This window comes from Amblyomma americanum, chromosome 5, assembly GCF_052857255.1.
Source record: "Amblyomma americanum isolate KBUSLIRL-KWMA chromosome 5, ASM5285725v1, whole genome shotgun sequence".
In the NCBI taxonomy this organism is placed as follows: Eukaryota; Metazoa; Arthropoda; class Arachnida; order Ixodida; family Ixodidae; genus Amblyomma; species Amblyomma americanum.
Window position 1 is genome coordinate 8,603,764 of NC_135501.1, and position 26,577 is coordinate 8,630,340.

The window sequence follows — 26,577 nt, forward strand, 5'->3', positions numbered from 1 at the left end:
CCTTGTCGAACGCCCGGAGCCAGTCACGGAAGATGTCGCGGGACATCCACGCTTTCGTGTTAGAAGTGTACTCCACTTCCAGCTTCCGAGCGTTTCTGAAGCACTGCGGCTTCTTGCTCTTGCCAATCACAAGCGGCACTCTCTTATCACTGCCATCCATGTTGGCGCACAGCAGAGCAGTTATGCGCAGTTTACTCTGTTTGCCACCATGGCAGCGATCACCTTTCAGTGCTAGCGTCCGATTCGGTAGCATCTGATAAAAAAATCCAGTTTCGTCCGCGTTGTAAACGTCCGATGGCTGGTATCGCGTCAGTATTGCTGGCATTTCCTTCTCCAGCCAACTAGCGGCTTCAGGCGCGTCAGCCGACGTTGACTCCCCGCACAGCAGCCGTCCGACGATCCCGTACCGGGCCTTAAAACGGTGGAGCCAACCACTGCTTGCCTTGAATGAATCCTTCTCGAGCAGGCAACCGAAATCCTTTGCTTTTTGCTGCAAAATTGCGCCACTTACCGGCACATTCTGCGCTCTGGCGTCCATGAACCAGGCGAACACAGCCTTATCTACGTCTTGATACGTAGCAGGCTTCAATCGCTTACGTTGGGCGCTCGTTCCACACTTCACTGAGCTGAGGATAGACTCCTTGGCTTTCAAAATTGTTGAAAGCGTACTCATGGATATGCTGAATCGAGCCGCTACGTCCTTCTTTTCGCCTTTCGAAACTGCGTCCAGAATCGCCTCTTTTTGCTCAAGCGAAAGGGCTTTCCGCTTGCCACTCATGGCGGCGACGCACGCGGGCATACATGAGGGCAACCAAAGCAACGCCTGCGATGTATCCAGCACGTGTGGTAGCAGCGAAGTGAACAACGCGACAACGCGGACAAAGGAGTACGGCGGCGACGGCGGCCGCGCAAGTGCGCAAGCAATCACATGGGTTGGCAGATCCAATGAGAGACGGGCGTGTAAGCTGACGCATGCACAGCAAAGAAGCCTGGGAGGAGTGGGGGGGGGGGGGGGGGGGGGGGGGGGGGGGGGGGGTGCGTCGTCGCCGGCGACCGAGCAAAAAAAAAATATAAAGACGGGCCCGGACGGGGGGGGGAAGAGAGAGGGTTGCTCTCTCTCTCTCCCGCTTGCTGGGAGCGAATTCCACGCGCCCCATGAGGCCCATCCGCGTGGGTTACCCAAGTCACTCACGCTAGCACCGCTTTCCCCGCGGCCGTCATCGTCACGGCGACATTTTCCTTCCGGGTAAATTTTTTTAGGATACGCGACTTCGTTGTAATGAAATTGCAGCAATATTACTTCGTTATGTCGAGGCAAAATATACATGGTTTCCAATGGGGAATATGTTGAATATGCCTTGTAACTTCGTTATATTGAGGATTTCGTTATATTGAAGTTCGTTATATCGAGGTTTAACTGTATTTAGTTTCAAGTTTCGGAGGCTGCGCAGAAATTAAGGTAGGCAGCCACCGCCGCGGCCGCCAACCCCTACCCTCCGGCGCCGCCGGCCGTTGCGCCGGTGGTGGCGCCATTTAGTTGGTTGGTTTGTTTATGAGGGTTATCTGGTTCCATCTTCTGTCCCCGTTTAGGACGTGCACAGCCTGTAACTATGCGGAGGTACTTTTTTTTTTTGGCCACGTTCTGTGTGCCAAGCCACCCAGACGCGGCGCGCGCGTAGTTCGAATTATTCGTAGCGGAACCGACTCGCTTTCGAATTAACGGGCTTTTTTATACACAGATCTCTATACGCAGTGTAGTTCGAATTACCAAAAAATTCGAATTATCGAGGTTCGAATTAATGAGCTTTCACTGTATAACTGTGTCCCAACCTGTGCGTTTGCCGGCAACATGCCTAGGGCAGTACAGGCACTGTATGCCGAGCTTGTGAAAGCGGCCGCTGTCCGTCGTCTGTGCACATGATGTCCAGAGAGATTTGGTCATGAGAACCTTCAGAATGACAAAAATAATGACCCCCTTCTTCCGGCATACTAGCAATAACTTGAATTTTTTGGTGAAATTTGATTCGGACGTTTTGTGGTCGTTACAGAGTCCAAAAATGGGTCATCAACTGTATACTAGGGTGAAAAAACGAATTTTCGGTTGAAGAACTATCTGCACAGTTTTGCTGGCAACTGTCCGAAGTCTAAGTTTTGGACTCCACAGAGTCCCAAATATTGGTTGTGAAAGCATGCACATTCTTATGTGAGAGTTCCTCAGCAAGGTCTGAAATATCATGCAAGTACGAATTATTCAACTCCGAAAAATTGGTTGGCTACTGTATACATCTTAATTAAGAGTGGTGCAGCGCAAAAAACAGGGACAAAAGGGGAAGACACAAGCAACAGGACTGGCACTGACTAACGACTGAAACTTTATTGAAAACAGCAGAGGCTTAAAACAACCAGGGCATCACAAGGCCAAGTAGATAATAAATCGGCACAGGATTGTCTAACCAGCCGATTCATTATCTACTTGGCCATGTGATGCCAATTGTATTTAGCTGAATATTCTATTGCGAGCACCGGCATTCATTTCGGTCCGCAAGTCCTATCGACATAAACATAGCAACATGGCAGCACACCGAGCCATGCGTAGCGTTGGGTTCTTTGTGGCTGTACCTGCGAACCAAGGTTATGGAAAGCCAAGCTGGCGAACAATGTGGACAGAGTGCCAGAACGAAAAGGAAAGAGTGTCATATAAAAACACAGCATTTACAGTCGACGACCGATCTTTCGGACCCTCTAGGGACTGCGAAAACGACCAAAAAATTGGGCAGTCCAGAAAATAAAATTTGACTGAAAAAATCACGCACTTATTGCCAATATGCCGGAGGAAGGTGTCAGTCGTATTACACACATTCTAAAGCTCCTCATGACTAAATTTCGCCGCGCGACATGTGCACAGACGACAGGCGGCGACCGCTTTCACAAGTTCGGCCTGGCTGTGCTACCCTCAGCATGTCGCCGACGAACGCACGGATTGGGACAAAGTCTAGACGGGAGAGTGCACACGCCGCTGCCCGCAGTACGGTGGGCCCGGTACGATAATGCGAGGATGGCGAAACAATAAGAACCAAGAAACGGCCGAAGCAAGCATTCAGTCGGCGTCGACCTTCGTCATTAGGCCTAGCGACTAGAGCAAAAATCGGCATCATATCCGGAGATATGCACTCTGCGATGGCTTGCATATAATGAGAGGCATCTTGCCTGTCATCGAAACGCCAGTTGTTTACGGTTTTACAATAGAAGAGTCAGGGTTGCGGTGTGTACACTGACCTCGCTTTGAAATGCACCACCATTTCCTCTCACACTCGCCGTCTCCGTGAAGCCGTACGCCTCCCACGCTGCTACCTAGATCTTCCCGTATTCGGGACGAGAGACTCGGCACAGATGAGTTCTGCCAACTCCAACTAATATGTTCAAGTTCGTGAGGCGGAACACATTCATAAACAGTACGAATTAGAAACCACGCAGGCGCATTGTGCCAACTCGCGCAGAATTCCAACATCACAAGTTAAAAAGCCCCCTTTGAAGGGACACTGAGGAGAAATTGAAGCTGGCTTGTATCGATAGAATACCAGCTCCTGATCACAAAAACGAGGCTCTTACTGAAAACAAAGCTCTTGTAAGGTAGAAAATAGCAAGAACCAAAATACAGGTATCGCCACCACAGGCCAATCTCGAAAGTACAAGCGTGGGGACGTCATAGGACAAGAGACGCCACCTTGGAGGAATTTTCCTTTCTACATGTAAGGCGCGAATCTCTGAGGCTGACAAAGGAAGGTTGCGTGGTTCAATATTGAAGTAAGTTTTGTTTTAAAACCTATAGTGCCTTTTTATTACACAAGGAAGACAGACAAAAGTCAACCTGAATGTTGAAAGCAAAGAAAACCAATGCTTGGCAGCGCCACAGTCGGCCAGGAGAGTTTCGATTTGTTATGGCGCTTCGCGTCTATGAGCTTTGGTTGCCCCGTGGTATTGTTTTTGACGCACCTCGATTTACAAGCGCCGAACAGCAGAGCAACTCCAAGTGCCGCTTCAAGTGCTAGTTAGCCTCCGAAGGAGCCTGTTAAGGCTGGTCAGATGATCGCCACGGTCTATGAAAAACTATGATGGCACGACGGTCGGTGACCGTACATGGCAATTCGCAGTATAAAGAGCACTTGTGTCTTCGAACGCCCAGCGAAACGTTCCCGGCTGTGCCAGTCAACTTCAAACTACTTAACGGAACTCGTTTATTAGGGACGAGAGCCAAGGTACAAGGCAGTTAAGAAAAATTGCTGATGGCCTAGCTCTGTTAGGCCAGGATATACGTTGCGAAAGCGCGGAGATTTTTGCATCGGAAGAGTGCATTCACTAGATGCACCTTTATCGATGAATTTACGCTGAGACGTAGTGGCGGAGTGGTAGCGTCTCTGCCTTAAACTGCTAAGGCCCTGGTTCGATTCCGAGCCTCGGCACAGTATTTTTTTTTATTTATTCAGTGAGTGGGCGGGGGGTTTCAGAGGCTCCCATAGATGCCGCCACAGAATACGTTAGTTAGAGGTTAGCCGCAGGCTCTGTTAAGGCGCGTTTATGCTCCGGCGTAACGCGCGCAGCGCGCGCCCGCTGCACGGCGACGTCACGTCGGCCAAAGCGAGACCCTCTATACTCCAACTGCGCTTGACCGCCGACGCGTTCAGCGCACTCGGACCGCACTGGCAAAGACTTGGAGCATGCCTCTATTTCGCGCCGAGCGCGCCAGCCGCCGCCGGCCCGGCCAAACTGATTCGGCTCCGCAGCGAGGTTCGCGTTGTGACGTAATTCAATAGCTTCGGCAGTTGGGCAGAGCTGTTCATTTCGAGCTCTCGGCTAGTTTAATCCATTCACAGTACGCATCTGAAGGCACATGCAAGTGGGCGAGAGAGCCAGATCCAGTGGAACCGTTGGATCTAGCGCAAGCCGTTGAAGCGTCGTGCGCCGGCTTTAGTTTCAAGCCGACTAAACTCGACCGCCATTGAGCACCCACCCGTTTTTCGTCACAAAAAAATAAATAACTTGGCCCTTCCGCGCCGTTCAAGGAATCACAATCCGTTGGCCCCAAAGCCCCAGCCAGCCTCCGATGGGTGCAACGCGCCGACCTTGTCCTGGCCCCTCGCGATTCCCCACAGAGGGGTTATGATATTTAGTCTGCAACGGCTGCTCTCTGAGGAAGGGGGAAGCGACCCGCCGGCGCCTAACCTAACCGTGCTCCCTCAAAAGCATCGCGCACTCTGTGGGGCTGAGGTCGCTGAAATGCAGGCCGGAGTTTTTGCGAGGGGCTGAGGTCTCTGAAATGCAGGCAGGAGTTTTTGCGAGAACTACATCGTCGTGTTCGGGAACGGGGTCCATTGTAACGCTGGCAAGACGTCGGTGCAAACGTAAACGAAGCGACGGCAGTGACCCCCCATAGATGCATTCAACGTGCGGCGGTGGTAGCTTTCATATCGGCAGCTGCTAGACCGCACAGCTAGCCACCAGAAATCACGGAGTCTGCGTTTATGTCATGTTTCACGTCACTCCGTCCTTTGACGTCATAAGAGTTCTCCGTGGCGTCATAAGAGTTCTCGAGTTTGAATCGGAGCAGCGGGAAAAACTTTTTCAACTTCGAATCCAAATTTCTTTGAAATAAATGCAAACTTCACTCCCGGACAAGCGGCAACAAAGGCATGAAATGCCGGACTATCAGATTTTCCTAACGAAAAAAATCCGATAGAGTTCTCCTCAGTGTCCCTTTAAGGGGAGACGCGAGTGAAAAAAACAGATTTTTTTTTTCAAAAAAGTCTATTTTGTGTTTTATTGCAATTTGTATTCCCCCAAGCCTTTTCTTTTATGTATAAAAAAATCAACGCCGATAATCAATGGAAAGTTAGTACAAAATGCAATTAAAGCACTCGCGGTGGCTCGTGAAAGAGCGAATTTCACCAAATTTCGGGAACGCAGCATTTCGCTCCACGGCGTAGCCCGCTCTTGAATGTTCGCAGGGAAGTAGGCCCAACCCTCTTCTACCAGAAGCCACTTCAGCAGCGGCGTATTCTTGATAAAAAATACGAAAAAGAAAGATCATTTCCCGCCTGAGTCGAGCGTCGTGACTGGCCTTTTAAATCACGTGGCATGATCGAAGCCCTTCCACTGGCTACGAGCATTCTAACGCACGGTCGGACGCAGACGCTCTTACTTCGTTCTGCCGCCACCGAGACATGAACCAACGCTTCTGCCCGGGTTTTTCTCCTTTCTCCACCATGGCTGTGACCGAAAAACAATATTTTTGTTCACGCAAGTTACTGACGAGGCATCAGTGTAAAGGAAGACGCCCCAAGCACAAGCAGAGAGCTCCGGTGACAGGAGGTTCGTCTCCTGGTAGGCCTAACTGCAACGACGGCAACGCACCCGATTTGGACCCTTCAAGCTTCTTGCGAAAGATAAATATGTTCGACGACCAAAACAAGCGTGAAAACGAGCGCGGTAGCACAGTTATCAGTGAGATCGGCGTGATGCACAACCTCGTCAGCGGCGCGGCGTGCCCCGCCTGTGGACGATGTGATCTCTCTGTCAGAGAATCGGCCGCAAAACGGAAAGGGCTAAAATCGTTTTTTGAACTTTACTGCAGAAATGACGCGTGTCCGACTACTGTTGTTTCATCAACATATTCTTTGAGCAGCGCATCTTGATCGTGCAACGGCAGTGATGGCATTCTGTGGCATTCTGCGGCATTGCTGGCATTCTGTGCAAATTTCATTAGTTTGTAGTCAAGGGTCTGACGGAATCCCGTCTGGTCGGGATGGTACATGATATAGTGAGTCGCACCGACCGGTGACTCACTATATCAAATTTCATTAGTATTGACTGACAAGTACAGTAGTAAACATGTTTTTTAACTTTCAAATGCGTTTAAAAATGAGGAACAGAGAAAAACGCGTTTGGAAGTTAAAAAATCTCGCCGCTATTGGCTGCTGCCGCTGGCTAGCACAAAATTGCCGGATCGTGTCAAATTGAATGATGCTACACACTAGGAACACGAACGCGTCCGACTGAGTGCGTTTGGTGGTGACTGGAGGGACGGATGAGATATATCAAATCTTGACCCTTCCAAAAAAATCTGTATATGGTGCCTTATGGCTGTATATGGCAGTATATCGTGGTATATAAACGGTATATGGCAGCTTGGATATTGGTGGCGAATGCGAACGAGGTCCAAAAAATCGAGCAGTCTTCCGGTGCGTCCGAAATTTCAGGCGCTCCTATACAATGGCTCTACGGGCAATGTCACGGTGCCGCGAAAAAGTCCGAATAATCAAGCATGTCCAAAAAATCAGACGTCCGAATTTTCAGTCGTCGATTGTACACGATTTTAAGTCGACTCGAATGTAAGTTGACCCCCCACATCACATTTCTGAAAAAAAAAAAAAAAACTTGCGCGGTCGTTTACCCTTGTCCTTTAATAATAAAACGCAGTAGCACTATCCTGTGGCCTCCGCTTATCACCAGCCGCACGTAGGAGCGCCCGTGGGCACATTCCAAACGAAAATGTATCACTGGGCTACTTGTCCACACTTGCACCATTGTCTTCACTACCGCATCACGACATCACCTGGAACAGCTGAAAATTTTGCCTCACTACAACTGCCACACCTGTATCACCCATTGCGAACGTCAAACTTGCGGCTCAGTGCGCAGTTCATTTCTTTGGCGCAAAGAATGACAGCCGTCTTGAATGTAGCCTTAAACGAGCGCCAGTCGCTTACCGGGCTTTGAGCAGAAATGACGAATGACGAACCAAAACATTAAAAACTTGTGAAACGCGGCCGGCAGTAGTCGAACACGTCAGAGCCAAAGAGAAACTATAAGCGAGCAGAGACGCTCCCCGGCGCCGCTGCAGTTCAGAGTGGGGGTGCCGCCCCTATCGATGCTTCCTTGAGCGCCGAGTGCACTGTTGAAAGTAAAGAAAAAAAAACTTGGACGACGACGCGTATTACGCGAAAGTGTTATCGAGCTGCCGCCGCTTATCAGCAGACGCAATCAGCAGACGCAATCTGCAGCCACATGTGGGAAGTGGGTTGGTGCCGGTTTGCTGCTTATCGACGCCTCGCGCCAGGTGCGGATGCCGGTTCTGCACATTGACATAGCAGCTGCTCAAGGTGGCCAGCACAAAGAGCAATGCGACGGAGCCACACAGCAAAAATGCAACCACGCTGTAGCATGCCTGAAATCTCGTTTGTCTCGCTTTTATTTATGGTGCTATGCTTTGGTTTCTATTTTAAGTCGACCCCCCAACTTTGGATATTCCAATTTTGAAAAATAGGTCGACTTACAGTCGTGTAAATACGTATTTTATGAAGACATTGCCATCGACGGCAGAGAGCACAATGTGAAGCAAAGTGCTTCAAACGCCTACACGTACGACAGCGCCGCTTGTCAACCATTTGAAGCTGCATGTGGCCGAGATGAAAGAGTATCGAAAGATGGCTGCAGGTGTACCGGCGAAAGATCAGCCAACCATGACCAACTTCGAGCGCCCTACAGAGCCGATTTCAGAGAAGAGGACGCAAGCACTAAATAGCAAGGTCGCTGCCATGGTGGCGCTTGATATGCAGTCCTACAGCGTCGTTGAAGACTGCGGGTTGAAAGAGCTTTTAGCAGCTGCTGTTCCAAGCTATCGCCTTCCGTCGTGCTCTACACTTTCATGGGTGCTTGTTCCGCGCATGTGTGACAATACGTGGAAGACGGTGAAAATGGAGCTAAGCAACGGTTTTGAAGGCGGAACTGCAGCCTTTGCCTTTACCAGTGACGTGGACTTCGCGAGCGAACGAAAGCTACGTGAGCTTCACTTGCCATCTCCTAACTCCTAATTTTCAAATACAGCGGTTCACTCTTAACATGTGTCATATGGCTGACAGTCACCGTGCTGAAAAAATCCCAGCTATACTTGTGGAAATATGGGGGGACAGCCTTCCACCCACCCACTCCGCGGATGCAGCGTTCAAGCTGGCTAACCGCGGAGGAGTTCAAGCTCAAGGGAAACAAAGGGAGGGGACGACACAGCGATCCCCGAGCATTTTCGGGGGAAGGTGATGCGAGCAAGCGTGCGGCTGCAACCACTCGTGCCGCTGGCCGGATCCCGAAGAGACCCTCTCCGGTTCCGCAAAATTTCGCGTAACCTATGAGGTGGCGCTCCCGTCACTGTTTCCCCTTCCCCCATGAGAGAGACTTTCCTTCTCGCCCAGCCGGTGCTGTCCTGACGCACGGTGGTGAAGATGGGCCACGTCTAAATGGAGGGGGGAAACAGGTTCCCCACATACTGGACAAGATGTGCAGCGAGTGGGGGCACCCGACAATTGTGAAAAGTACATTGTGACAAATAAAGGGTGCAATATCCGTGCCGCTGTCAGGAAGCTCCCGTGGACTGAGCGATCGTGTTTCGCCCACACCCTGCAGCTAGCCCTTAACGACACAACATCTCATACACCGCCCATTGACCATGTGTGCAAGAAGGTCACACAAACTGTTGGTCATTATAAGCACAGTTCATCAGCACAAAAAAGGGCTAGAGGAATACCCTGAAAAAGCAGCCAAGGATTCTCTCTGTCTGGCGCAAGATGTAGAAACCATATAAAACAGCCAGTACCTAATGCTGTCTCGTCTCTTGGAACTAAAGGAGGCAGTCACTGTGGACCTTGCCCCTTCGGATTGATGGACTCAGTTCACAGGAATGGAAAGAGGCTTCTGATTATGCAGAAACACTCAAGCCATTCTTTGAAGCCGCTACTGTCGCCTGTATCCATCAGTTTCAGCTCAAATACCACTCATTTTTGGAATGCTGCGTTATCTTGCCAACTTCAGAGGTGAGAAAGAAAAGATGAGGTGGACGAAAGATTTAATGCTTCAACAGCTGTCCCTGACCCAGAAGCTAAGAAGCAGAGGCCAGAACTCTATGCACAGCAGTCTTCTAATGTATGGAATGCATTTGACAATTCAGTGAGGAATGGAAGTTTGCTGCTTACTCAAAGGAGGCATTGTTGACCCACGCGACTGGTGGTACACCGTGGGTTCTTTCAGATACCCCAGTCTGTCAAAGCTGTGCACCTCGCAATACCTGCCACTTCAGTGCCAAGGGAGAGGGGGGCATTTTCTGTGGCTGAACCATGTGCAGCAGCTGCTTTTCCTTCACGACAAGCTTTCATGTTCATCCCAGCAAGCTGTGTAGTAGCCATTTTCTATTATATTTCCACTCTTCTAAGAATAATGTTCTAGACTGATACTTTTTGTGCAGCCGCACACACCTTTTGTGTTCATTTACTCATTGATAGTTGAACTGTGATGTTCTTGGATGCTCAAATAAACGTTTTGTAGTGTCTTGAACAAACAGCGCGAACAAAGACGAGCACAAAAGACAAGAAAGCGAACGACACGGCGCTGACTAACAACAGTTGTTAGTCAGCGCCGTGTCGTTCGCTTTCTTGTCTTTTGTGCTCGTCTTTGTTCGCGCTGTTTGTTCAAGATGCCTAACCAACTAGCCCGCCAAAACGTGTTTTGTAGTGGTTAAATGCGTCTGTCCTTGATTACTCAATTCGATATTTAGATCTAAATATATTCGATTTGTATACGAAAAATTTGATATTCATACACCACTAAAATATGGGCAAATTCCACTATTTTCTAAAGCTAAAAAATTTGTACTAGCTGTAAGAATGTGAGAAGTGGTTGTAGAGACAATACAGGTTAATAAAGAACTTTGCCCCACCGTGGCGCCCTGGCAATAAGGACGTTCAAATAGCACTCTTGATGTTTCAACGCCCAGCGCAGGTTTCTCCAATAAAGGTTTCTCATTTGAGATTAATGCTTGACACAGCTTGTGCCCATCTTAACACCTCCCCCCCCCCCCCCCCCCCTCTTAATATAGACTTAATATATGCTTAATATAGACGCGAGCAGGCACTGTCATACCCAACCCGTTCTCCGCCACTGTGAAAGGTGCCATCTTGGATTTAAACGGAACCGGCGGGCACTGACAGAGAAAATCATACGGACTGGCTTGGATAGGCTTCGCTATTTGTTCTCCATCATTGCAATTCGAGATAATGGGACGCTCTACGTTCCTACTGAGACTGTCTACAAAGAAGGGGTGGTCTACTGTACAACAGGAGAGCGGAATGACATCACCCACAGCACGGGGCAGCAAACGGGATAGAGTGGGGAGGGGGAGTGCATTCGCTCGTGTCTTCTCATGGGTTACCTCTCGGTCTTCGCGAGCAACGTTGCCCCATGCAAACTGAGTGTTCTTGCTTCATGCGGCGAGCGCATTTGTCTGCGGCATGACTTGCGCCGGCGTCGCACCGCCTGGTATCGCGACATGAGAGGGTGCAGAGATGACAAAAGCATGACTATAGCTTACAGTTTTTCGCAGAAAAGTTTTTTTCTGCTCACGGATTTCTCGGGCTGTTCAACTGTTCGGAACATTTTGCGGGTCCCGCTGAGCCCGAAAAATTGGTCGGGCACTATATTGAGATAAGTGATTTTGAGATAATGAAGCTTTACTGAACTACTCTCGCCGCTCATTTTGCTGAGAGTTCATTTTAAAATCGCTTCTAATACCTTCACGAACACACAAGGGCAAAATAAAGCAGAACGGGATGGTTTCAGGAATGTGCAATATCATTTGTGCCACTGACGGACAAACACCTCAATGCAACAGAGTTGTTCAAGTGTATATACAAAGTGCAAGAAAGCACACACCCACCACATGGCTTTCATGCACCTTAGTGCAGAACTATGGGGAGACCGCCTGGTGGAAGCATGCTGTGTTGGAGGGAGCTCCGGAAAAGGCAGGCCTGTGCTGGCACACAGATCTGACTTGATCAGATCTCAGTATCACATGTGTGTCGTTTCTCACAGACTGACAGGTGCATACAACAAAAGGGATATGCAATTAAGTGGTACATTCCATGTGGCATCTGGTGCCGTCTGACCAATAATGCAAGCTCAAGGAAGATAAAGGAGCCGACCTGACTGCTCCGAAGACTTGATTTATGTGTAATTAAGTGGCACAATGAACGAGACTCGATTAAAGAGAGAACAAAGGAGCCACTGACCAGCAGCAGGCACTGCGGAGGCAACATCCTGGCTGCCCTTGGACCGGCGGCTGCGCGGAGGCTTCTCACGAAGCGGAGAGCCCTTGGCAGCCGCCCACGACCCATCGCCCACTTCTTGCTGCTGCTGTTGAAGCTGTTGCTGCTCCTGCAGGTGCTTCAGCTCAATCTCATCCTGCACAAGGAAAAACCCACCCTGAGCACAAATCTTGCAACATTCATGCCTACACCACCCAAGTGACAGCTACTAGAGAGAAGAAGCAAGCTGTGGCACTGGCCAGTCCTTGAGGCCAGGGGTGCAGCTGGAGGTTGTCCCCATCTTTTTTGTGACAGACATTCGGTAAAGGAAAGGAATGCTTCAATTTAGGCCAACAACCTCACATATAAGAGACATTTTCAGCAGCGTTGGCTTGGGGGCTAGTTGGTTCATGTTCCTTCCAAGGGAAATTCCTTTTTCAGCGCGACAGTGGAGTGACACTCACAGCTGTGCCATACAGTAAAAGCTCGTTAATTCAAGCTCAAAGGGGACTGGAAAATTGTTAGAATTAAGGAAAGTTCGAATTATCGAATGGGCGAGAGAATGAGCGGTCATAGCGCCCTGCCACGCAGGCAGAACCGGAAGCAGTCACATCTAGACTCGTTATTGCGAGCTAGGCGCTACCTACACGTTTGTGTGGCGGACATATTCTGAGAATTAAATTCATCCAGTCCTAGTGGCAAATGAAATAAATTATTTGGCCAATTATGGGCCAGAAAAAAATACTGGAATCCTTTTGCGTGAGCAGCAAGCTTAAGTGCTGGAATATATGAAGCTATTTATGCTCCACCACCACCGCCGCCACCGCCACCACCACCACCATCAGCCTGACTGCACCCACTGCAGAGCAAAAGCCTCTCCCATGTCTCTCCAATTAACCCAGTCCTTTGCCAGTTGCCCACAAACTTCTTAATCTCATCCGCCCACCTAACCTTTTGCCGCCCCCTGCTACGCTTGCCTTCTCCTTGAATCCACTCCGTTAAGGACCAGCGGTTATCTTTCCTTCGCAGTACATGCCCTGCCCAAGCCCATTTCTTCCTCTTGATTTCAACTAGGATGTCATTAACACGCGTTTGTTCCCTCACCCACTCTGCCCACTTCCAGTCTCTTAACGTTACACCTATCATTTTTCTTTCCATGGCTCGCTGCGTTGTCCTTAACTTAAGCTAAATTCTTTTCATTGGCCTCCACGTTTCTGCCCCGTAGTTGAATACCGACAAGATACAGCTCTTGTACACTTTTCTCTTGAGGGATATTGGTAAACTGCTATTCATGATCTGAGAGAACCTGCCATATGCTGTACAACATGAACTGGTGGGCGAGTTAGTCAGACATGGTTCTTGTAAACCAGCGCAACGGCTCGAAGCCGTTTTGTCCCTTTCTGTTTGGCTTCGAGCTGTTGCGCTGGTTTACAAGAACCTGCCATATGCACTCCACCCCATTCTTATCCTTCTAGTTATTTCCCTCTCATGATCCGGATCAGCTGTCACTACCTGTCCTAAGTTTACCACTTCCAGCCCCTTCGCTGCCAATTGTGAACTGCTGTTCCCTTGCTAGACTGTTGAGTATTACTTTGGTTTTCTGCATGTTAATTTTTGGACCCACCGTACTGCTCTATCTGTCTAATGCTCTATCTGTCTAACTCATTGATCATGATTTGCAGTTCATCTCCTGGTTGACTCAGCAAGGCAATGTCATCAGCGAATCGCAGATTATTTAGGTATTCTCCATTTATTCTTATTCCCAACTGTTCCAAATTCAGGCCTCGAAATACCTCCTGTAAACATGCGGTGAACAGCATTGGCGAGATCGTGTCTCCTTGCCTGACGCCCTTCCTTATTGGAATTTTATCGCAGACTTTATGGAGCACTAAGGTAGCTATGCAGTTGCTATGTATATCTTCCAGTATTTTCTAGGATGAAGATTTTGGACCAGCAAACATATGCTCGGCGTGATGGCTCATGGGAAGAGGTGAATCAGAGATGCTGAAGTCAATTGGAATGAATCATCATACACATGGGAATTGTTGACCTGCATCTCTATTGGAATATAGGAATCGCCTATTTTGGCCTTCAGCCTTCAAATAACATTTTCCGAAATCGGTCTTTTGTTTGTTTGTTTTTCTGCACGTAGCGGACCCCGAGGGCTCGATGGCGGCTGCATCTAATGGCAAGACTTGGAAAGTGTTCTGGCTTTTGAACCATATCAATGAATGTTCATCGATCCTGATGCTCCAGAGCTTGCCCAAATGGCCAAATTTGGTCAGCTTGCTTTCAGGAAGCAGCTCATTCAAAAAATCAGAGTATGGATGAGGTACAAGTCCATGCCCCCAATCCTCCCATACAATCCATTTGTCACCAACCGAAAAAAAAAAACGGAGAAAAGAAGGAATTTCAAGCTCTGCTATTAGAGAACAAAACATGCACAAATATCAAACGTTATCTGCAGCACCTGTCAAGTCTACCTCTTATACACATCTTCACGTGACTCCCTTTCACAGTGGCACCACAGTCATGACGGCTGACTTGACCGGCCGTGGAAAGTGGAATAATTTTTCCTCAGAGCTGTAACTTGGAGGAATGACAGCTATGAACTTGAGAAAGCGTTTGTATATACCAGTTTTCCTCTAATCAAGTTTGTGCTTAGTGCAGCCGGTGATTTTTTTTCTTTATACTTTTTCTGTGTGAATAACTTGCTACACACTAACAAAAATGACAACTGGAACGGGGGACACAGGAGAACCGCGCTTGTCCTGTGTCCCCCGTTCCGGTTGTCATTTTTGTTAGTGTGTAGTGTGTTATTCACACCAAATGTACAACCAAATAGCCCACATTGCTGCCTCACTTTTTCCGTGCTTTTGCCACATTTGACTAATAAATGTTCAAATACTTTTGCACACACGACTCCGCTGTTTGTTTCACTCAGAAGTGTAACCAATAAGCTACAATTTCATGTGTTGCAATATGCGCTGGGTTTGATACTTCTTCTGAAAGAAAAAATTTCTTTCAGTACACTTCAAATCGCCCATATTTCCGCGGTAGTGAAAGGGTTGAAGGGACCGACCACTGAGCAAAACATGTCATGAGATTATGGCAGAAATGAAAAGACTGTGCCTCACAATGTAAGAACTGAGCACTACAATATCAAAGAAACGAGGATTTCTAATTTTAATCGGACCTTGAAAAACGCATAAAACACCATCGCGTGGCAAAACCCGCTATTACCACTGTTGCCCACCATGTGACCATATCTCGGTTTTAATTGCACAGTGTTTTTTTCTTTTAAGTGTGTTCGTCTCTCTCCAGGGCGCCCTTCATCTGGCAACACTCCCTTCCCATTGTCGACTATGTGCTTTTAGCTTTTGTCGCTAGACAGAGCATGGAGCAGCAAGCATGCTCCACTACAACTTTCACTGGGCTTTGAGTGTGGAAACTAAAATGGACACTACCTTATACTGAAAATATATTATTAGGTACAATGCTTCTGCCAACATGCAATCACCATCGTAATTGCTGATCACGGTTGCCATCATCGGGATACATAAAAAAAGGGGCATGCACAGATTTAAATATTCTCGGTAAAAATCTTCTACAGCATTTCCAACAAAGCTGTTGTGGAATCGAGCCCCTTAGGCAGCAATCTTTCCGTTGTGCCGCAAAAAACTGTGTGCTTAAAATTCAGGGTTCTGTCCCTTTAAGAGGACACTACCCTAAAGAGTGACCATCTCTGCCAAATTCTATTATTCCAGAATAAGTATGACAGACATTATGCAACCTATATGACAAGGATTACTATGCCTGCTTAGCAGCAGCTGTGCAATTATTTTGCATTGTTTTGCTATAAAGAATGACACTGGTTACTTTTTTTTAGTAAAAGAAAGTAAAGAATAGACAAACTAAGCGTGCTGTTGTGTTCCTCACAAAATTTTGCTTCAGAAGCCTGCTACAATACTAATATTACCAAGTAACAACTGTTTTCCTTTACTGAAAAAACAGGAACGAAAAATGAACTCACAAGGTTGAAAATCACCCCACTTTGATTTCATCGCTCAAATGTTCCAAGAAATCACCCCATCCAAATAATGAAATTCGGCACAAATAATCCCAGCAGTGCTATAAACCAGCCCCAAAAGTTTAACCTCGCATAAAAAATGCGCACCCTATCCTCAGGGCTGTGATGTTCGGCATGTTCGCTTTATCTTGCATCGATTGGCCGGCACCATCGACTATCATAAAATCATCGTAACGTGCAGTGATACAGAAAACACCTTTTGAAGCTGTAGAAGGCGCTGCCCATCAACTTGAATAGGCAGCTAGCAACCCTGTGCTGGGAGTTGTTTTGTATATATATGGTTAGAAGTGCGGCAGTAAAGAAAAGAGATTGGTTTTGTACTCTCGGTGTGTGCCCAGCTGCATCAACAGGTCGTGCTCAGGGCCCACAGTAGACGACATGGTATCAGATCTCATCCTCCTGGCAAGCAACTGCGTCGTTGCTCTCGTCTGGCTGGCGATGACTACACGCAAGTCATTTGCCCAAATGTCATAGCACTCAGCCATTCCCTTGGAGAAGAATTCGCAGCAAACTGAGCTCGCACCGGCTGCCTTCACTCCGGCAACTGTATCATGGGCAGGTCTTTCCTTGCACAAGCCAGGTCGGTTCAACTTCGAAAATGCTGGTTCCTGGCCGACATGGTTAGAGGACTAGGTGTTTGCTTCAGGCCTTCATCAAGCATTGGGAGATGTTCCAAGTTCAGATTCTGCTGTAATGCAAATGGGCCCGGAAGCTTGTCCACTTCTTGCGACTTTCAGCCCAGACACATCTCTGAACGACACACGGCCGTAGTCAATGAGTTCAAGGCACATTTTGTTCACAACATCAACGAAGTTTAGAGTCAGCGCAATTTCATCGACGAGTACAGCAACCAGGTGAAACTGTGGACAGCCACTATGTGGAACTCTGCGAAATGTGTAAAAGGTGCAACTACCGTTCCACTCAAGTCGAAGAACGTCGTGTCCGGGACCTTTTGTGGAAATACGGCGGGGACAAAGCCTTCCGCCCCACTCGCACTCCCGCTCCGCGGATGCAGCGTTCCCGCTCGCTAACCGTGGAGGGTTTGTGCTCGAGGGACAAAGGGAAGGGACGACAGTAGCGTTAACACTCATATGCTATTTATTACACTCGCAATCAATACACAGAGCAGGCCAGCTAGCTACAAAACATCAACGAGGCATTCCTCGGAAATAGAAGGCTACGTAAGAAGGACTTCCGACTTACCGGCTGGGGCAGGAGTGCGACTTCGGAAGTATCTGCGGCGAACGTTTGTATGCGCCGATAATGACGGCTGGGTTTTCCCGTGCGCGCCGCATTCTTGGGGCACGGCCAATCCCTAGCATTTGCCGGAGAGGGCGCCAAGCCCGCGCGTTTGCGGCGCCCACTTTGCTGCCTGGAACCAGAAGTCCAGCGGCAAGGCACAACGGATCCCCGTGCGCCTGCCGCGGAAGGTGATGAGAGCGTGCGGGTCCAACCGCTTGTAACGCTGGCCGGATCGCAAAGAGACTCTGTCCAGTTCCGCAGAATTCCGCGTAACCTACGAGGTGGCGCTCCCGTCGCCGTTTCCTTTCCCCCATGAGGGAGTCTTCCCTCCTCGCCCAGCCGGGGCTGTCCCGACGCACACCGATGGAGATGGTCTGCCCCGTCGAAATGGGGGAGGAAAACAGGTTTCCACAGTTTTCGCCGATAAGCTAAGGAGGAACCCTCAGCTGAGCCTCAAGGAGGCGTGGATTCAAGCAAGGCAAGCGGATGATGCCAAAAAAAAGAAGAGTAAGCTGGGGGGACACAGCGTCAGGGGCACTAAACCTCAACGTAGGCAGGTACTGTGAGTTCCAGCCAAGACGTGACAAACACGCCGAGACAACGGCAGCAAGGCAGAAAGCCACCAGCTGTGATTTCTGCAGTCGCGCCCCAAATACCCGCTCCAAGTGCCTAGCGCGCACCTCTCAGTGCAAGAAAAAAGGCCATTTTGCGGATGTTTGTCGTTCTCAGAAGACAAGACAGAGCTGACAGCATCCTCTAGTGTCCGAGAGAACAGTCTCTCAACGTCCTGGGATCCTTCACAGTCTTTGCTATGGAAAGGCAAGTCCGCCGTTCCATGCTTGTATGTTGTCAAGGCCCTGTCGGTACCGCTATTGGGCTTTCCGGCACTGGAAGCTCTGGGAATTGTCAAGTTTTCCGACAAGGCCTCCGTCAAGCCATCTGATAATCTGTTGAAAGGACTCGGGACTCTTTCCGAAGGGTACAAAATACGCCTTCAGCCAGATGTAGTGGCCTATTCCCACAACGCGTTCTTATTCCGCTTCGATAAGTTGTTAAGACCGAGCTTCAGAAGCTCTTGACAGCTGCTGTGAAGCTCATGCTCATTTCCCCGTGGATCGCCCATTTCAGCATGCCAGCAGAGACTACCAGTTGGGGTCCACACTTTTCACCAGTTTGACCCGGCTTCTCAGCACCACCCCCCTCCTTAAAACTACCATCCGCAAGCCAGCAGCATGGTCGGGAGGTTGCACTGAAGGCATCATCATCAAGGATACACCTTTTCAAAGAGCGTAAAGAAAAAATTCCTTGCTCAATAAGTATTTGAGTTAAAATTTTTACATCTTAGTGCCAAGTTATAAAAACAATTAGAATCATTTTGTATTTTCTAGATTTTCTTAATAAATTATTTTGGAGAGTTACTGTCATGTAAATGCAAATTTTTTGCTCCTTTTTAATTTTTCTTGTGTTTTTCTATTTCTTTCGAATATTTAAAACATATTTCTGTTGAAACAAACTTGATTAGAAAGCCATTTCAATCATTGCTATGCATTTTGTAAACTTTTACCTATCATACTTATTCTAGAAAAAATGTTTCCTGAAACGTATGCAAAAAAATCGTTTTTGCAGTGGCAATGAAAGAGTTGACCACTGTTCCCATGTAGCACAGTCAGACGGTAACTCCAGCAGCGACACTACGGGCTCCTTTCACCACTCGCCTGAGGTGCAGCATGGGAAGCAGCAGTAACACATCGCACTTTACAACACTTGAACAAAACTGATGATTGCCAAAAGAATGACGCAGTTGAAAACACGCAGTTCTTCTGCTAAGGGATCTGCCAGCATAGTTTTCATGAAAGATTTAAACTTAATTTAAAGAGGTTCAAATAGCACATGAGAGCCCAAGATCACTTCATTGACTTTAACATAGTCAGAATAACGGCCTGGGGGGCGAGTTGGTGCATGATGAAATGAACGGCTGCGCAAATCAGAACACAGACAAGAAAGAAACACCACATGCGTACACTACCAACTGTTTATTCTAAGGAAAAGTGGCATATTTATACAGTTCCACTCAAGCATGATACTCATCCCATTATCACTTCGAAGCCAGCACATGGTATGAAAGCCGCTACATCAGGTTAACAGACTATATACTGCAGATTAGACTAACAGATCAAAGGGATTAAAAACGGAAAAAAGGGCCATCTCTTAGCAAAAGCAGTGTCAAACAATCGTAGCAACAGCAGAGTCATACAGGAGAAGCAAAAGCAGTCAGAAACCAAAAACAAAATATAAAAAGTAATAAACCAATAACAATCGTAGCGAAAGCAGAGTCAAACATATGAAGCAAAAGCAGTCAGAAAAAGAAAGATAAAACCAATAAAAAATTTAACAACCCACGTAAACAAACAGAAGATGGCCGCTAGAAATGCTAGGCTGAAAGTAGCACAGAACATGATGTCACAAAATACTGTCCAGGAAGGAAACTTCATTTCTACGGAAGAATACCGAGGCGTCGCTGACACATGTGGTTCCTTTCTTTTTTGTCATAAAGGCCTCAAGTATTTCACACGCCACCTGACTGCGACTCTTGCCCAGAATCCTTATTCCGTTAAGCACCGGCTCACACTTGCAGTCTCTACAATGGGGAGGCAAATTGGCCCGCCTCCGCTTTCTAACGTTTTCTCATGCTCCCGTGCCCTGTCGTTAATGCAGCGACCCGTCTGGCCTATGTAGACCCTTCCACACGTAAGTGGGATTTCATAAACCACTCCGACAGCACAGGATACGAATTGCTTGCCGTGCCTCTTTTCGCACAGGGCTTTCTTCTTCAGGCCGATCCGCAAGCATAACCCGCTCAGCTTTTTGGGCGCGGAGAAAACGACAGGAACGTCGAACTGGCCAGCAACCTCCTTCAAACTGTGCGCCACTTGGTGTATATAGGGGACCACTTGTGGTCTTCTTGATCCCGGCTTAGCAAGGGATTTTTTCTTCTTGCCTTTCATTTTTTGAAGGAGGGTCTCTGCTACGCTGCAAACGACAGAACATGGGAAGCCAGCCATTTGAAGCCTTTCGATCTGACGGTTGAAGCTAGCTTCAGCCATGTGAGCACAGGACTTAAGCAATGCAGACTCGAGGCAAAGAGAAGCGATAACTCTTTTTACTGTCTTTGCATGCGCTGATACGTACGGAAGCAGTTCCTTTTTTCTCGGGGGGAATACATCTAACACACTTGCCCATCTGAAAACTGGATATTAATATCTCAAAACTGCAAGCTGTTGTTGTCTCGTAGTTCGGGAGTAAAAGCCAGTCCTTTTCCTTGTTGTCTAAAAGCGGAAAGAATTCTTTCCACTGTGCTGGGGAGCGTCAATGCAGAGTTAGTAGTTTTTAGTATCACCAAGAAGTCGTCCATGTATCTAAAAATTCGCAGGACTGGGCCACTGTCAAGGGAAGAAGCTAAAGCACGGTCAATAGTTGATAAAAATATATTACACAACGCCAGGGCAACACAGGAGCCGATGCAGATGCCTCTTCTCTGCAAGTACATTTCTGTTTCAAAGAAAACAAACGTAGACCTAAGGTAAAAATTCTAGTAGTGATAAAAAGTTGTCGACACTAAGTCCAGCTGAGTTCTGAAATGCAATGGCCCCATTATACTCAATACACTCCCGTATGGATTTGAAAAGGTCGCTATGCGGAACTGAATAGAATAAATCTTCAACGTCCACTGAAAACAAGTATCCAATAGAGGACTGGTCTTTTAAAAAAGCTGTCACATCTGTAGAATTCTTGGTGGTGAAGGGATCGTCCACTTCCAGTCCTTTCAAATGCTTCAGAAGAAACTGGCTCACCTTTTGCTGCCAAGAGTCCATCTCACTAACAATGGATCTGAATGGCATGTCTGGCTTATGGGTTTCTGGAACGGAGGCATTCCCAAGGCGACCAGGCTCCTAGGCTTTACCTTCTTCTTTAGTGTGTGCATGAGGTGTCTCTTTCTTGTCTGTGTCCTGATTTGCGCAGCCGTTCATTTCATCATGCACCAACTCGCCCCTCAGGCCATTATTCTGAAGTACCTTTCTTGTACAGTGGGCCCTGTTATGTGTTCAAGTCCGTCCTATGCTCAAGTACATGTGCTCATCGCTCACATCGCTGCTTCGACCTGCCGTGCAAGATTCATCTCATTTTGTCTCCGCAAAGGACTTGTCCCCTCCGAAGTGAATGCCTTTTTTGGTGTGATTAAGCCGTCCATTGGAAACGTCAAGCAGCTCTGCCGCATTCTGAAATCTGAACTGTGGAGACAAGTACGTTTGTTTCATGATTGGCTGCGCGTGTTGTGTTTCACCCTTAACCCAGACTGGCTCGCCAAAAAGGAACTGGGTGCTCTAAGACTTCTTTCTTCGCAAACCACACAATTTTTGTGGCAACGTTACCTCACTGTTCTCCCACGGAAGCCTGAAAAGAAGAAGGTGAAGCCTAGGAGCCTGGACGTCCTTGGGAATGCCTCCGTTCCAGAAGAACTTGCCGCTACTCTAGCGAAAGGGCCGAAGTACAGTGTTCCGCCGAGAACCTTTGCCTTCGAGCTCCTCTCCCTGAACAGGAAGTTGGCAGATAAAGCCGGTGAGGACCGGGAAGGATGCCTTTTGGATGGTGTTGACGGAATGTTGAGGATATCCCGGAAAAAGGACCTTTACCCGAAGGAGAGCACGCAACACATCATGTCGTTCTTCAAGGATAATGACCTAAGACTTCTTCAAGCGGACAAAGAAGGTGGTTTTGCGGTAGTTCCAACTAGCCTTTTTAAAGAAAAGGCGACGCAGGCCATGTTGAAGAACTTTGTTCAGGTGAAGAAGAGTGCCTGAAGAGTGAAAACGAAAGCCATCTCGTTGTGAAATGAGCTGCAGCTTTGCAGGCTGGCCAAGGGAATCAGCGATTGCAAGGAAGGGTCTCTTGATGTGTTTTTTACGGTGAAAACCCATAAGCCAGACATGCCATTCAGATCCATTATTAGTGAGATGGACTCTTGGCAGCAAAAGGTGAGCCAGTTTCTTCTGAAGCATTTGAAAGGACTAGAAGTGGACGATCCCTTCACCACCAAGAATTCTACAGATGTCACAGCTTTTTTAAAAGACCAATCCTCTATTGGATACTTGTTTTCTGTGGACGTTGAAGATTTATTCTATTCAATTCCGCATAACGACCTTTTCAAATCCGTACGGGAGTGTATTGAGTATAATGGGGCCATTGCATTTCAGAACTCAGCTGGACTTAGTGTCGACAACTTTTTATCACTACTAGAATTTTACCTTAGGTCTACGTTTGTTTCCTTTGAAACAGAAATGTACTTGCAGAGAAGAGGAATTTGCATCGGCTCCTGTGTTGCCCCGGCGTTGTGTAATATATTTTTATCAACTATTGACCGTGCTTTAGCTTCTTCCCTTGAGAGTGGCCCAGTCCTGCGAATTTTTAGATACGTGGACGACTTCTTGGTGATACTAAAATCTACTAACTCTGCATAGACGCTCCCCAGCGTAGTGGAAGGAATCCTTTCCGCTTTTAGACAACAAGGAAAAGGACTGGCTTTTACTCCCGAACTACAAGACAACAACAGCTTGCAGTTTTGAGATATTAATATCAAGTAGGGGTGTGCGAATATCAAATTTTTCGAATACAAATCGAATACGAATAATTAGTTCCAAATATCGAATCGAATAACGAATAATTTAGGACAGACGCATTTAACCACTACAAAACATTTATTTGAGCATTCAAGAACATCACAGTTCAACTATCAATGAGTAAATGAACACAAAAGGTGTGTGCGGCTGCACAAAAAGCATCAAAGTCTAGAACATTATTCTTAGAAGAGTGCAAATATCACAGAAAATGACTAGTACACAGCACTGACTAAGGCTATCTTGCCATAAGCACAAAAGCGCATTGCTGGGATGAACATTAAAGCATTAAAGGTTGTTGCGAAGGAAAACCAGCTGCTCCGCATGGTCAGGCAGAAGTCTTTCCCTTCTAGCTGAAACGACTTCTCCAGCCACAGAAAATGCCCTCTCACTTGGCACTGAAGTGGCGGGTGTTGCGAGGTACTTCGTGCACAGCTCTGACAGAATAGGGTATCTGAAAGAACCCACGGTCCGCCACCAGTCGCATGGGTCACTGTCTCGTTTCAACAATGCCCAATGCCTCCTCTCAGTAAGCAGCAAACTCCCATAATGCAGCAGACTCTGCTTTAGTTTCCACAGCATTCCTCACTAAATTGTCAAATGCATTCCAGACATCAGAAGACTGCTGTGCACAGAGTTCTGGCCTCTGTTTCTTAGCTACTGGGTCAGGAGCACACAGGGACAGATTTTGTACCACTAAATCTTTTAGCCATATCATCTTTTCTTTGTCGGCTCTGAATATGGTGGATTTGAAGCGTGGGTCCAAAAACATGGCCAGGCATGCCTCCTTGTCCTCTGCATAAAGGGGAACCTTGATCTGACCGAGCATGCCAGGGCTGTATGAAATCCAGTAGTATCAGTGAAGTTTGCAAGATAATGCAGCATTCCAAAAATGAGTGGTATTTGAGCTGAAAGTGATGGATGCGTTTCTGCACTGGCGATAACAGTGGCTTCAAAGAATGACGAGCGTTTCTACATATTCAGAAGCCTCTTTCCATTCCTGTGAACTGAGCCCATCAATGCTGTTGTCTGAAGTGGCAAGGTCCACAGTGACTGCCTCCTTTAGTTCCAAGACACAAAAAGACAGCATTAGGTACTAACTGTTCCATCTGGTTTCTACGTCTTGCACAAGACGGAGAGGATCTTTGCCTGTTTTTTTTTTGTATTCTTCTAGCCTTTTTTGTGCCGATGAGCTGTGCTTATAGTGACCAACAATGTGTCTGGCCTTCTTGCACAGACGATCAATGGGCGGCGTACGAGATCTTGCGTCGTTAAGGGCTAGCTGCAGGGTGCGGGCGAAACACGATCGCTCAGTCCACGGGAGCCTCCCGACAGCAGCACGGATGTTGCGCCCATTATCTGTCACGATGTATTTTTCACAGTTGTCGGGTATCCCCCACTCGCTGCACATCTCGTCCAGCATAGCTGCGATGTTTTCAGCACAGTGACTGTCAGCCATATGACGCGTGTTAAGCGTAAACCGCTGTATTTGAAAATTAGGAGCTAGGAGACGGCAAGTGAAGCTTACATCGCTTTCGTTCGCTCGCGACGTCCACATGTCGCTGGTAAAGGCAACAGCTGCAGTTCCGCCTTCAAAAGTGTTGCTTAGCTCCATTTTCACCTTCTTCCACGTATCGTCATACATGCTCCGAACAAGCACCCGCGAAAGTGTAGAGCGCGACGGTAGGCGATAGTTTGGAGCAGCAGCTGCCAACAGGTCTTCAAACCCGCGGTCTTCAACGACGCTACAGGGCTGCAAATCAAGCGCCACCATGGCAGCGACCTTGCTATTTAGTGCTTGTGTTATCTTTTCTGAAAGCGGCTCTGTCGGGCGCACAAAGTCGGCCATGGTCGGCTGATCTTTCTCCGGTAGACCTGCAGCCATCTTTCGATACTCTTTTATCTGGGCCGCATGCAGCTTCAAATGGTTGACAAGCGGCGTTGTCGTACCTGAAGGCGTTCGAAGCACTTTGCTGCACGTGGTGCACTCCGCCGTCGATGGCGATGTCCTCATAAAGTATTTTCATACGGCGCTCTTTCCTTTTCGGTTTCCACAACATTGGTTCGCCATGGCACGAATCAGAGTCGGATGCACCGTCGCAGGTATAGCCACAAAGAAGCTCACCAGCACAATCAGCTACGGCATGGCCCGACGTTACGCATGGCTCTGAGCGCCGCCATGTTGCTATGTCGATGTCGATAGGACTTGCGGACCGAAACGAATGACGGTGCTCGCAGTAAAATATTCGGCTAAATACGAATATTCGCGTCGGATTGATTATTTGAAACAACACAAATACTTGGTTTTCGAATCGAATACGAATACTAAAATATAATAATCGGTTAATATTTGAAAATTTCGAATATTCGCACACCCCTAATAGCAAGTTTTCAGATGGGCGAGTGTGCTGAATGTATTCGCCTCCGAGCAAAAAAGGAACTGCTTCCGTACGCATCAGCGCACTCAAAGACAGTAAAAGGGGCTATCGCTTCTCTTTTCCTCGAGTCTGCATTGCTCAAGTCCTGTGCTCACATGGCTGAAGCTAGCTTCAACCATCGGATCGAAAGGCTTCAAATGGCTGGCTTCCCATGTTCTGTCGTTTGCAGCGTAGCAGAGACCCTCCTTCAAAAAATGAAAGGCAAGAAGAAAAAATCCCTTGCTAAGCCGGGATCAAAAAGACCACAAGTGGTCCCCTATATACACCAAGTGGCGCACAGTTTGAAGAAGGTTGCTGGCCGGTTCGACGTTCCTGTCGTTTTCTCCGCGCCCAAAGGGCTGAGCGGGTTATGCTCACGGATCGGCCAGAAGAAAGCCCTGTGCGAAAAGAGGCACGGCAAGCACTTCATATCCTGTGCTGTCGGAGTGGTTTATGAAATCCCACTTACGCGTGGAAGGGTCTACATAGGCCAGACGGGTCGCTGCATTAACGACAGGGCACGGGAGCATGAGAAAACGTTAGAAAGCGGAGGCGGGCCAATTTGCCTCCCCATTGTAGAGACTGCAAGTGTGAGCCGGTGCTTAACGGAATAAGGATTCTGGGCAGGAGTCGCAATCAGGTGGCGCGTGAAATACTTGAGGCCTTTATGATAAAAAAGAAAGGAACCACATGTGTCAGCGACGCCTCGGTATTCCTCCGTAGAAATGAAGTTTCCTTCCTAGACAGTTTTTTGTGACGTCATGTTCTGTGCTACTTTCAGCCTAGCATTTCTAGCGGCCATCTTCTGTTTGTTTAGGTGGGTTGTTAAATTTTTTTATTGGTTTTATCTTTCTTTTTCTGACTGCTTTTGCTTCATATGTTTGACTCTGCTTTTGCTACGATTGTTATTGGTTTTTTACTTTTTATATTTTGTTTTTGGTTTCTGACTGCTTTTGCTTCTCCTGTATGACTCTGCTGTTGCTACGATTGTTTGACACTGCTTTTGCTAAGAGATGGCCCTTTTTTCCGTTTTT

At 47.8% G+C, this 26,577-nt stretch overlaps 1 protein-coding gene across 23 annotated transcripts in view; it reads right to left on the reverse strand.

Moving 5' to 3' along the window:
• Positions 1-26,577, reverse strand: part of LOC144132260 (uncharacterized) — a 364,547-nt gene that overhangs the window by 262,206 nt on the left and 75,764 nt on the right. For all 23 annotated transcript variants that reach the window (XM_077664547.1, XM_077664563.1, XM_077664561.1 and 20 more), the window contains one exon: positions 12,108-12,279. In XM_077664547.1, coding sequence (XP_077520673.1) covers positions 12,108-12,279 — 172 coding nt within the window. The remainder of the gene's footprint in view (positions 1-12,107; positions 12,280-26,577) is intronic.